The sequence below is a fragment of the Stegostoma tigrinum genome, chromosome 5, assembly GCF_030684315.1.
Source record: "Stegostoma tigrinum isolate sSteTig4 chromosome 5, sSteTig4.hap1, whole genome shotgun sequence".
NCBI lineage: Eukaryota > Metazoa > Chordata > Chondrichthyes > Orectolobiformes > Stegostomatidae > Stegostoma > Stegostoma tigrinum.
In genome coordinates this window covers 78,443,748-78,456,959 of record NC_081358.1, presented here as the reverse complement: position 1 = coordinate 78,456,959, position 13,212 = coordinate 78,443,748, and the positions used below count along the sequence as shown (strand labels likewise).

The following is a 13,212-nucleotide window of genomic DNA, read 5'->3' as shown; positions in this document are numbered from 1 at the left end:
CATTACATATTTACAACTTTAAATTGTTGGCTCCTGAACCCATCGCAACACTGCTTAAACCCTTTTGGGTATTGGTTAGTATCATTGTGTCTGCCTGCCTATCTTGTTTCAGCTGATAAGGTTCCTTTCCCTTTTAATTTACGGTTGCTTGTCAACTGGGCCAGCTCCTGTTCCCACCACTATCTGACATTGAAACTTTTCAGGACTTGCAGATAAAAATGAAATGTACATTTTCTTATTTTGGAAGTACAACTCTACTTGCATGGCCGTTCAAGAATTCTCAGCTTTCCCATCCTGCAGGTTAATGTTGATTATGTCCTAGCTTTGTTGCAAAGTTTAGTTCTCACCAGCATCAGATCTTCACCCTTAACTCCTGTTGTTGAAAATTTCCCAATGCTTGTTTCCTTCTCAGTTCTTATTTTCAAAACAGCTCTTCACCTGCAAGGCCTAGCCTTGTTGTTCAGAATGAATCCCTTCTTTCATTTTTCCAACAAATAGTTATAAAGTTTTATTTCATTGAATTGATCCAGGCCCACTTAAAATATTTTTCAGTCCACAACCCTAGGTTATGTTGTCTTTAAATTTTCAGTCTTTTAAATATTTTTCAAAATTGCCTCAACGACATCCTCCAATTTATTAAAGGCAGTACATGGGAAATCCTCAATCGTGGTAAAAAGATTCAGTTGTTTTATATGTGCGTTTATTGCAGCTTTTCGAGACTTGTTTGATTCAATGGATAAAACATCCTCTAGCATTCCGCCTATAATTCTACTTCAGTTTCTTCACATGGCCTTCCCACAGTTTGCAGAAAAAGGGGATCAAGGACAATATCTTCAGCAGGTTAGTTATTTAAATGCATTTATAGATGCTTTCTCCTGTTTTCCCTTATAAAAGTAGAATATAATTTTGATAAAACTTTGATGTAACTAAATTCTAATAGGATATTAAGTTTTTTTTTTATTCATCTGGTTTGGAATAATAGTTGCCCTCTACCTTCTGTTGCTTTTTCCAAGTCATTTATGAATGTAGTGAAATTAAACCAGAACCCTGCAGCCAACATTAATCACAGCCTGCCAATTAAAACACATGTCCATTGTCAGTACTCTCTATTCCCTATCTGCTAATCCAATCCCAACCATGTTAATAAGATGCCTTCAGCTTCACATGCAGAAGTTTTTGTCAGTCATCTCTTTTATGTGCAACTTTATTGATTGCCTTCTGGAAATCCCTTCCAATAGATATGCCCTTATCTGCAATGTTTGGTACCACCTCAAAAATTTCAGCTAGGTTTATTTGATCCTTTTGCACACTGATATCAGATTTCTGTGATTAATTCTTACTTGCTCCTTTAATAGGCCAATAATTTCTTTCTTTCTTCAGGCTATCCATCTTGAATACTAACAAAATACAGGGTTATTAACAGAACTTGCGTGCCATACAATAGAAGCAGCTTGCAGTAGATGTGGCTTGGTGATTGCTACAATCCTGTCATATTCAATTGTGACTAGTTGTGAACATTTAAACATGTAATGGAAGGTGGTGGCTCCACAAATAACCCCATCATCAACGATGGAGGAATCCCCATCATATTCATTCAAAAGGCAAGTTAGAAATGTTGGACCTGTTTTCAGTACAAAGTGCTGAGTAGTTGATCCATCTCAGCCTCTTCAGATCTGCAGCTTGATAGATACCAATATTCAGCCAATTTGATTCAATCCATGCGATATCCAGAAGCAGCTGCAGACACTGGATACTGCAAAGTCAATGGGCCTTGACAGCATTCCAAACATAGCACTAGAGACTTGCACTCTAGAACTAGTCATGCCGCTGCCTGTGTGTTTCAGTACAGCTACAACACTGGCATCTATCCGACAATGTGGAGGATTGTCCAAGTATGCTGTGCGCAAAGAAAGTGGAACAGATTGAATGGGTTGTTTGCTGTCTTATCAGTCTACTCTCAATCATCAGTAGAACGATGGAAAGGATTATCACCATGCTATTGAAGTGGCATTTGCAAAAGATTAGCCTGATCTTTGATGCACAGCAAGGCATTTGGTTCCCGACCTCATGGCCTTGGTCCAAACATGTATAAAAACTTTGAAATCTAGAAGTGAGGAGAGAATGACTGTCCCTGACATCATGTTGGCATTTGACTGAGTATTGTATAGTGACATTTTGGGGGTGAAGCTTTTTGATTAGAATCTGACAGTGGACAAAAGATGATTGTTATTGCTAAGTGTTATCATTGAAATAGTCCCTCAAGATAATGCCCTTGGCTCACCATCTTCAGCTGCTTCGTCAATGAACATCCCTCCATTATAAGGCCAGAAGTTTGCTGATGATTGTATGATGTTCAGCACAATTTCCGACTCCTGCTGATGCAGTTTGTGCCCAAATTAAGCAAGATCTGGGCATTGTCCAGGTTTGGACTGGTAAGTACCAAGTAAATTTTGTGCCACACAAGTCCTAGGTAATGACCATTTCCAACAAGGGAGAATCTTCACCTTGTCCCCATGGCTGAAACGCCCACAATCAATTGAACAGAAACTATACTGCACCATCTGCATAACTGCTGTGTCTGCAAGTGCAGTTCAGAGCCTAGAGATATTGCAGCAAGAACTTGCCACTGGTTCATTATCTGAAGTACAAGTCAGGAGAGTGATGGAATGCTCTCCACCTGCCCGGATGTGTGCAGCTCCAGTGTTACTCAAGCTTGACAAAGTGGACTGTTTTATTGGTACTCCATTCACCACTGACATTTTTTTTAACCATCTACAAGATACACTGTAGTGACACACAAAACTCCTCTCACAATATCTTCTAAATCTGGAAGGACCTACACCCAAGGACTGCAGTGATTTGAGAAGACAATTTCCCACCACCACCTCAGGGCAATTGGATGGCAATACATGCTGAACCATGTTGCCTATATCCCATGAACAAATAAAGATACACCACTGCAGTCAGTAATAGCAGTGATGATACTCTGATGTTCAAGTTTTCATTATTGCAAATTAGGTATCCTTTTAGTTTCTATGATTCTTGGATGCTCAAGGGACCAAAGAGAATGCAAAGAAAGTGGGAACAGATTTCTGAGATGGATGGTTAGCCATGATGGTACTAAAATGATGGAGCAGCCTTGAAAGATCAAATGGCCAACTCCAGCATCTACTTTGTGTTTTGTTAAGACCGTTTATTGTACAAAATCAATTAAAACAATTTTTTTTTCCTTTAATAGCATAAGTCTCTTTTTTGAGATTAAGTATCTTATTCTTTTCTAGAGGAATTAAAAGAACAAAATAAATAATTAGTTTGAATTTTTACCAACTTAAAGTTTAAGTGTCTGTGTGAAGCTTGTGAAGACTTTCAAATATGTAATAATCTGTTTGGTCTCCCCTCTTTAGGATGCCAATGAGTGTTGGATACAGATAATGAGAGTGCTACAGCAGAAACTTGACCCTATAGAATCGCCAGTGGAGGTAACGATGCAGCTATCATAGATGCTTCTATTCTGTTTGGTTTGTTTTTCTCATGTCTTTACATGGTGCTAACTAACTTAATATGTTTCATCGCCAGTTCCCAAGAAGTTACTAGTTTGGTTGTTTGCATTAAACATGAGCACAATTTAATCTCATTAATGCACTTCTCTTTTTTTTGACCCCCATCTTTTCTGAAGCTGTTGGGACTCCTCCTGAGGGATTGTTTCAATAGATGCGCTCTGAATCTACATACTAGTAACTGTAAACTGTGTGGTAAATTTGATTATTCGTGACTGTTTGATCACAAAGAACATCATGGTGAATCCAACCTTTTAGCTTATGCTAACTCATTTCCAAAAATAGATAGTGATCAGAAGTATGCAGTCTAGGTTATCTCTACACATTCCCCTTTAATATACGTGCAGTGGGCCAATTGTAGCCTCATTGTTAACACAAATAACATTGTACCTGTAACTTTCAGGATAACTATGCTTGAGCTACTTGTTTTTAAACACTGTGTGAGTTATCCTTGCGGCTTGATTTTAATTGGCGCTTGAATGCTTTCAATTGATTTGGCACTGCATATAGTATTCAATTTTATGTATAAATAAATAAATCGGAAGAGTAAAGGCGCAATGCACTCCTCAGAAAATAAGAATCTAAATTAGATAGTATTTTGCTCTCCATATGGTTAAAGAGGTTATATTGTATTTTATTTTGTTTAAAATAATTTCCAAAATGCTGTAGTGGATTTTTGGAAATGACAACACCATCTCTTGGCTGAAGTGTTTCTTTACTTTTTACATTGTTTCTCATTGAACTCAATGGTTTACTGAAAACAATAATTATTTTACAGCTCTCCCCATAACTGTTATTTGATTTGACTAGATTTGATTTATTATTGTCACATGTACCTAGATAGAGTGAAAAGTTTTGTTTTACGAGCAGTATAGATGGATCATACCATACAAAGTACATTAGGGTAATAGAATAGAGGAATACAATGTTATAGCTGTAGAGAAGGCACACTAAGAGCAAGATAAACATTACATTTAAAATTTGAGAGGTCCATTCAGAAGTCTAAAGCCAGTGGGAAAGATGCTGTTCTTGAATATGTTGTCATGTGTGTTTAAGCTTTTGATTGGTTAGGCCACTTCTGCAATACTGAGTTCAGTTCTGGTCTCCTTGCATTAGGAAAGATGCTATTAAACTTGAAATGGTTCAGAAAATAGTTACAAGGATATTGCTGGGTTTGGAGGGGTTGAGCTACAAAGAGAGGCTGAATGGGCTGGGCCTGTGTTCCCTGGAGCATTGGGGGCTGACAGACAGCCTTATGGAAGTTTACAAAACCATGAGGGGCATGGACAGGGTAAATAAACAGGGTCATTTCCTCAGGGTGGGGGAGCCCAAAACTAGAGGGCATAGGTTTAAGGTGAGAGGAGAAAGATTTAAAAGCGACCTAAGGGGCAACCCTTTCACACAGGGGGTGGTACTCGTATGGAATGAGCTGTCAGAGGAAGTGGTGGGGGCTGGTACAATTACAACATTTGAAAGGCATTCTGATAGGTATCTGAAGAAGGAGGTTTGGAGGGATATGGGACAAATTCTGGCTAATGGGAATGGATTAATTTAGGTTATCTGGTCGGCATGGACAAGTTGGACTGAAGGGTCTGCTTCCGTGCTGTACGTCTGTATGGCTCTATGACAAACCTTGTGACATCCTTTTCCTGCCACCAAAATATAGGCCGTTTCAAATGCTTTGACAGTATTTGTACAAAAGAACACAAGATTTAGGAACAGGACTTTGCCGTTCACCTCTTTGAGCCTGCTTTGACGTTCATTAAAATCTGTTTATGGTCACTTTTCCATTTTCTTGTCTGCACCCTTTTCAATCAATCTAACTCAGTCTTAAATAAATTCAGTGTTCCAAACTCCATCCACTTTCTGGGAAAGCGAATTTCACATACTGATGACCACTTGAATGAGAGCTGCTTTTTTCACTCATCTGCCCCTTACTTTATTTCTTAGTTTACAAGTTTGCTTGTAGTTTTTCTGATTAACGACCTTTGAATTTTTTTGTCTTCTAGACTAATTCGGAGGGAGCAACATCTTCAACAAACAAGAGAAACTTTATTGATCAGTTCTTTGGAATAGAATATGAAACGTCGTATCCTTTACAAATGAAAAATCATATGGAAAGCCTTTGTTTGTTTAATAAATTAGAGGAATCCAGCAGTTATTTTATATTAATGTTTAAGTACGATATTGCATTGTACTTAATTTTTGCCCTCTCAGTTTTTACCCCCCCCCCCCACCACAATCTCTGCCACACAACCCTCCCTTTGTTTCCTTTCAACTTGAACATAAATTGTTCAAAGCAACATGTGAAAACTGCCAATATTTGGTTTCCATGTCTGGCCTTCCTTCCAATTTATGAAGTGATTTATCTCACGATAGAAGGTGTAAAAATTAATAATTTGTTTTGTACCCAACATTACACTAAATGCCACCTGCTACGGGCAATAGTTTTGCTTTATTGAGTCAAATGATCACAGATCGTTGTCTATCAAAATTTATTTAGATGTTTGCCTTGAGATCCAGCTGGATAACATAACCTCATATGGATCTTGTTCCCCTCTGAAGGCCACACACAACTCCAGAAATCATCCTAGAAACCAAAGATAATGCCTGTTTCTAGTTTTCTCCACTTGATTTCCCTCTCTTCTCTAACAGATGCACTGAATTCTTGGGCTATTTTCTTATTAGTAAGGATTAAACAATCCATTCAGTTGCCCTTGTTGCTTTCTTTCTGTAGCCTTCATCTTTATCCATCAACTAAACTTCCCCTCAAAGACTTCTCTTTCATGCACTTCAATGTTCACCTTGTCCATGAGGTTCACCTCTTGTTGCATTACCAGTGAACATTGATTACTACTTGCACAGATTTAGTATCTACTTTCACCTGCAAGAAATGTTTAGACTTGGGAATCACCTGCAGACCAGAAGAAACTGAAGCACTATTCTTGTTGGGGCCTCAATAATGGACACTGTGAATGACTCAAGAGAAAAATTTGAGTGTAAAGGGGATCTGAAATGTTTAATGTCATACACTCCTGAAACATTAACTCCATTTCTCTTCCTGCCATTTTGCTGTTTTTACTTAGGGAATCCTATCCTCCAGTATTGCTTGTCTCCTTTTCAAAACTATAGTCTCATCCAGAAAAATCCTCAAACCTAATTGTCAACTTTTTATTCTCCTCAAAAATGATTGCCCCTGTCTGTAACCTCCGTTTTCTTCCAGTGCCTTGTTTGGATTTTCTAATCAGGTTTATAATTATGGCATGAGCATTTAAAGTGGTTCAAACTAAAGGCACTAACTGTAACTTCAGTATCTGAGTGCATTGTGTTTTTATTCAGTACTTCTGCAGAATTTGACATGGTTGGCAAGTATCTCGAGTTTTTGAAGTAACGGACGATGCTGCTGTCTTAATCATTTCAGATTTTCTTGTCTAGCTTCCTCCTATAGCTTAGCAATATCAAATGATATCAGATTCCTCTTGCACTATGAAAAGGCAAGCCTTACCATTCCTCCACCTTTCTGGGCTCTGTGTTGTCCTGCTACATCTCCAGTGTGGAACCTTAAATAAGCTGCAGATTCCTTTGGCCTGCGTGATCCTTAAATCTGAATTGTTTACGAAAACAGATTTTAAATGTATCTAAGTAGCGATCAGTGCTCACTAATATTGAAAATAACACTAGTAAAATATTAATAGCAAAATACTAATGCTGAAATTTTGGAATTTCACTTGGATCACTGATTTACATGCTTCTGCTGATTACTTTGTAAAAAGCAAATTTTTAAATCCAGGTTGATGAATGCATTCAAGTATTCAGTATTAATTCCCTGTTGATGGGTAACTCTACAGACTGGGTGACCAATTTTTGGAGCACTTGCATTATGTCTGCAAATGTGACTGAATTTCCAGTTGCTTGTCATATTTTTCTGACTTCTGTCCACAAATTCCTTCATGTTCCCACTTTTTATTAGACATTTTTGACTTGCAACATTTATTTGGCATTCATGGAACGTGGGTGTTGCTGGCTAGACCAGCAGCTATTGTCCATCACAAAATGCCCTAGAGAAGGTGGTTGTAAGCTGCAATCCTTGGCGTGTAGGGCAGGTTTAGGAACAGTGTTCCACGATTTTGAACCTGCGATAAGAATTGCAATATAGCTCTGAATCAGTGAGGTGTGTGACCAGAAGGGAAATATGTTCTCAAGTACCTGCCTCCCTTGTCCTTCTAGATGGGAAATTTGCACGTTTGTAATGTGCTGTCAGAGGAACCTTGATGAGTTACTGCAGTATGTCTTGTGGATGGTATTGGTCCCACAATGCGTTGGTGGTGATGGGAACAATTGTTTAAGTCTGTGAATGTGAAGTAATCAAGTGGGCTGCTTTGCTGTGGACTTTTGATTGTTTGTTGGAGTTGCTGTCCATTTGCTTGAATGAGTGTCTTCCATCACTTTCTTGACTTTGTGCCTTGTAGGTGGTGGACAGTCATCAAGGAGATAGGATGCTTTGCAACAGTATTTCTAGTCTCTGACCTGTTCTTGTAGACACGGTATTTATATGACTAGTCCAGTTCAGTTTCTGGTTAGTAGTAACTACCAGGAATGTAGTAATGCTATAAACATCAATTGGAGCTGTTACCTCTGGTCCCATTTTGTTTCTTCTTTCTTTGAAGTAGTTTTAGCATTTACTAACTTTGTTTTTCTCTCTTCTTTTCTGTTTGATGGCTGTTATTCATCATTTTGCTATTCACATCTCCTGTAAACATTCCTGATCTGTTGGTATTCCTATTAGCCTTCCACCACCAACCCTTTTGTCGTTTAATTGCTCCTGCATTGCGCTAATCGCAAACCTTTGTTTAGAGATAATGGGAATTGCAGATGCTGGAGAATCCGAGATGACACAGTGTGGAGCTGGATGAACACAGCAGACCAAGCAGCATCTTAGGAGCACAAAAGCTGACGTTTTGGGCCGAGACCCTTCATCAGAAAAGGGGGAGGCGGGGAGTGGGAGAGGATTCTGAAATAAACAGGGAGAGAGGGGGAGGCGGATCGAAGATGGATAGAGGAGAATATAGGTGGAGAGGAGACAGACAAGTTAAAGGGGTGGAGATGGAGATAGTAGAGGTGAGTGTAGGTAGGGAGGGGATAGGTCAGTCTGGGGAGGATAGACAGGTCAAGGGGGTGGGATGAGGTTAGTAGCTAGGGAATGGAGGTGTGGCTTGAGGTGGGAAGAGGGGATAAGTGAAAGGAAGAACAGGTTAAGGAAGCAGGGACGAGCTGGGCTGGTTTTGGGATGCAGTGGGGTGGGGGGGGGGGTAGAATTTGAAGCTTGTGAAGTCCCCATTGATACCATTGGGCCGCAGTGAATATGAGTTGCTGTTCCTGCAAATTTCGGGTGGCATTGTTGTGGCTCTGCAGGAGGCCCAGGATGGACGTGTTATCTAAGGAATGGGAGGGGGAGTTGAAATGGTTCGCAACTGGGAGGTTCGCAATAAACAACTGCACCTCCCAGTCACAAACCATTTTAACTCCCTCTCCCATTCCTCAGACAACATGTCCATCATGGGCCTCCTGCAGTGCCACAATGATGCCACCCGAAATTTGCAGGAAACAGCAACTCTCATTCTGCTTGGGAACCCTGCAGCCCAATGGTATCAATGTGGACTTCACAAGCTTCAAAATCTCCCCTTCCCCCACTGCATCCCAAAACCAGCTCAGCCTGACTCCACTTCCTTAACCTGTACTTCCTCTCACCCATCCCTTCCTCCCACCTCAAGCCGCACTTTCACTTCTTACCTACTGCCTCATCCCACCTCCTTGACCTGTCCGTCTTCCCTGAACTGACCTATCCCCTCCCTACCTCTCCACCTATACTCCCCTCTCCGCCTATCTTCTTTTCTCTCCAACTTCGGTCCGCCTCCCCCTCTCTCCCTATTTATGCCAGAACCCTCTCCCCATCCCCCTCCCTGATGAAAGGTCTAGGCCCGAAACGTCAGCTTTTGTGCTCCTGAGATGCTGCTTGGCCTGCTGTGTTCATCCAGCTTCACACTTTGTTATCTTGTATTCTCCAGCATCTGCAGTTCCCATTATCACTGTTTCCAATAATGCTGCTCGATTTGTTTCTACCATTTTCTGTGTGATACAAGTTTTCGTCTTGTTTCATTTGGAAATTTGGGGAAATCCGTATGTTGCTTTATCGATGCTGGCTTCATATGAGTTCATCCTTAATTTTCTTAAAGCATGAGGTGCACTGAAACAGATGATGAGGAAGTGACAAAGGGCAAGGAAACACAACTTCAACTTAGCTGTTTTATTAATCAAGAAGTTAAATACCTTTTTACAGGCCTGAAGTTGGTGAGTACCCAAATTTGTCAAGTAAATTAATAATTAAAGGCTTTAAAACAAGGTTTGTGAAGATGACAATTTATGCATGAAATTACATTTTTTTTGTTGGTTTGAAAGTTGCCTGAAAATCAACCTTGAATTAGAGATGTACTTCACTTTATTATGTTCACCATTGTTAACATAGTGGATAAAATTGAGAGCTGAAAGCTTGCTCAAGATTGACAAAAACTGCATTCTCTGTTTAAGGTCAGCTAAGTAACTTTTTTAATTTTTAATTTCTCAGCGCCTTCATGAAGAGCTCACCAAACATTCCCCTACATTGCAAAGAAATGCTTTGTATATAAAATCTGTAAGTACTTTTAGTGTAATGACTACATTTTGGGAGTAATGTTAAAGTGCATTTCTAAGTTGCTACTAAATTTAAGGTTTGAAGAAAAAAGGATTGATAGCCTTTAAAATCTCTGGGGAGGGGGGGGTACAATAAGGAACCACAAACCTGTTAGTCTTGCATCAGTAGTTATCTATTATAAAGAATGTGATAACAGATAAGCTGGTTGTTAATGATTTGTTTAGGCATTATCAGCATGGATTTGGGAATGGGAAATTTGATAAACTTATTTTGAATATGTTATGAGCAAAATTGACAAAAATGAGCCACACAGTGTAGTATACTTAGACTTTTAAAAGGCTTCTGATAAATGTTCCCACAGGAGGTTGGTTAGAGATATTGAAACACGTGGGGTAGGAGTAGTATACTGACGTGGATTAATGATTGGCTAATGGACAAGAAATGTGAAGTACGAGTATATAGGTCGTTTTCATGTTGGCAAACTGTGTGCTTAGTACAGCACAGCGCAGCAAGAATCAGTACTTAAGCCCCAGCCGTTCATTACACATATGGATTTGTTGCAAGTGGGGACCAAATATAATATTTCAAAATTTTTGGATGATACAAAGCTAAATGGGATTATATGTTGTGAGGAAGTTGTAAAGTGGCTTCAGGAAGATTTGGAGAGAATGTGAATGAACAAGAACATTCCAGATTGGAAAAAAAAAGGTGGGTTTATCCACTTGGTTGGAGAAATAGGTGTGTAAAGTACTTAAATGGTAAGATGTTGGATATACGAAACAAAATAAGAAAACCAATGGAATGTTAGCCTTTCAGTTAGCATATGACACAAAGGTAAGTGGAAGGACAGGTAGTTTTCAGGAGTGAGAAAGGCTGCAGAAGGACTTGGGACAGGCTAGAAGAATGGGCAAAGAAGAGCCGGGATATACTGCTGAATGTTCATAAGGCTCTGGTCATACAGCATTTGGAATATTGAGAACAGTTTGGGGCTCTGCATTTAGGGAAGGATGTGCTAGTTTTGGAGGGGTTCCAGACAACGTTCATTAAAAATGATCCTAGGAGTGAAGGACTTGTCATATTAGGAGCAATTGAGGAAGTTGGGTCTGTAGTCAATAACATCGAGAAGAATTTGGGGAGGGAGGATGGGGCAAGTCTCATTTAAACTTACAGAATACGAAGAGACGTGTACATAGTGGAGCTGGAGATGATGCTTCCACTAGAAGGAGAAACTAGGATGTGAGAATACAGCCTTGGTGAATGGACAGACCTTTAGAACTGAGATAAGAAGGAATTTCTTTAGCCAGAGGATGGCGAATCTGTGGAACTCGTTGCCGCAGAATCCGGAGGAGGCCAAGTCATTGCGTTTATTTAAGATAGAGAGGTCCTTGATTGATAAAGGGTCAAAGGTTACAGGGAGAAGGAGGAGAATAGGGTTGAGAAGCATATCACCCATAATTGAATGGCAGAGCAGACTCAATGGGCCAAGTGGCCTGATTCTGCTCCTATACTTAATGGTCCTTATTGCAAGAAGAGAAGAATAAAGGAATTGTGAAGGCTTGCATCAGTTAATTAGGACCTTCATTTGACCATGTCTGGGTGTACTTTTGGCATCCATATCTCAGGGAAGATACATTTGCCATAAAGAGAAGATTCAATGAAGATTCAGCAAACTTGTGCCTGGGCTGGAAGAAGGTTTGGGTGAACAAGCCTGTATTCTCTACACTTTCAAAGAATGAGAGGTGGACTCATTGAAACTTATGAAATACTTAAAGGGGTAAATGCAGATAAGATATTTCCTCTGGCTAGGGAGTGTAGAATCAGTGGCACAATTTGAATATGGGGGGGGGGGGGTGCCATTAAAGTCTGCAATTTAGAAAAATGATAATCTTACAAACATTTGCAATTCCAATCATAGACGGCTGTAGAGTTTCAGTCTTTTAGTACGTAGAGGTAGAAATTGATACGGGGTTGTAGGGATGAGGTGGGTAGGCCCCAGAGGATTAGAAAATTGCTAACATGATATCCATGTTTAAAAAGGGAGAAAGATGGAAAATTACCCTAACCTCGGCCCTTAGTAAGATTTTGGAGCCCGTCATTAAGGATGAGATTTCTGAATATTTGGAAGTGTATGGTGAAGTAGGGCAAAGTCAGCATGGTTTCACCAAGGTTAGGTCATGCCTGACAAATCTGCTGGAATTCTTTGAGGAAGTAATGAGCAGGGTAGACCAAGGAGAGCCAATGGATGTTATCTACCTGGTCTTCAAGAAGGCCTTTCACAAGGTGCCACACAGGAGGCTGCTGAGTAAGATGAGGTCCTATGGTATTAGAAGAAAGGTGCTAACACGGATAGACAATCGGCTGTCTGGCAGAAAGCAGAGAGTGGAGATAAAAAGGTCTTTCTCAGGATGGCAGCTGGTGATAAATGGTGTTCCGCATGGGTCTGTGATGGGACCACAATTTTTCACTTTATACGTTAATGATCTAGATGAAGGAACTGTGGGCATTCTGGCCAAGTTTGCAGACGATACAAAGATAGATGGAGAGACAGGTAGTATTGAGGAGATGAGGCTGCAGAAGGATTTGGACAGGTTAGGAACGTGGGCAAAGAAGTGGCAGATGGAGTACAACGTGGGAAAGAGTGAGGTCACGCTCCTTGGTAAGAAGAATAAAAGCGTGGTCTATTTTCTAAATGGGGAGAAAATTCAGAAGTCTGAAGTGCAAAGAGACTTGGGAATTCTAGCCCAAGATCCTCTCAAGGTAAACTTGCAGGTTGAGTCAGTAGCCAGGAAGGCAAATGCAACTTTGGCATTTATTTTGAGAGGACTTGAATATAAAAGGAGGGATGTACTACTGTGGCTTTATAAGGGTCCGTCCAGGCCACATTTGGAGTATTGTTTGCAGTTTTGGGCCTCATATCTCAGGAAGGATGTACTGGCCCTGGAGCGGGTTCAGAGGAGGTTCAAGAGA

At 40.1% G+C, this 13,212-nt stretch overlaps 1 protein-coding gene across 1 annotated transcript in view; it reads left to right on the top strand.

Moving 5' to 3' along the window:
• The window catches only part of usp14 (ubiquitin specific peptidase 14 (tRNA-guanine transglycosylase)), a 59,430-nt gene that overhangs the window by 28,342 nt on the left and 17,876 nt on the right, over positions 1-13,212 (top strand). Inside the window, exons 7-11 of the mRNA XM_048529749.1 lie at positions 710-840; positions 3,405-3,479; positions 5,567-5,646; positions 9,791-9,905; positions 10,180-10,245. Of these exons, the coding sequence (XP_048385706.1) occupies positions 710-840; positions 3,405-3,479; positions 5,567-5,646; positions 9,791-9,905; positions 10,180-10,245 (467 nt within the window). The remainder of the gene's footprint in view (positions 1-709; positions 841-3,404; positions 3,480-5,566; positions 5,647-9,790; positions 9,906-10,179; positions 10,246-13,212) is intronic.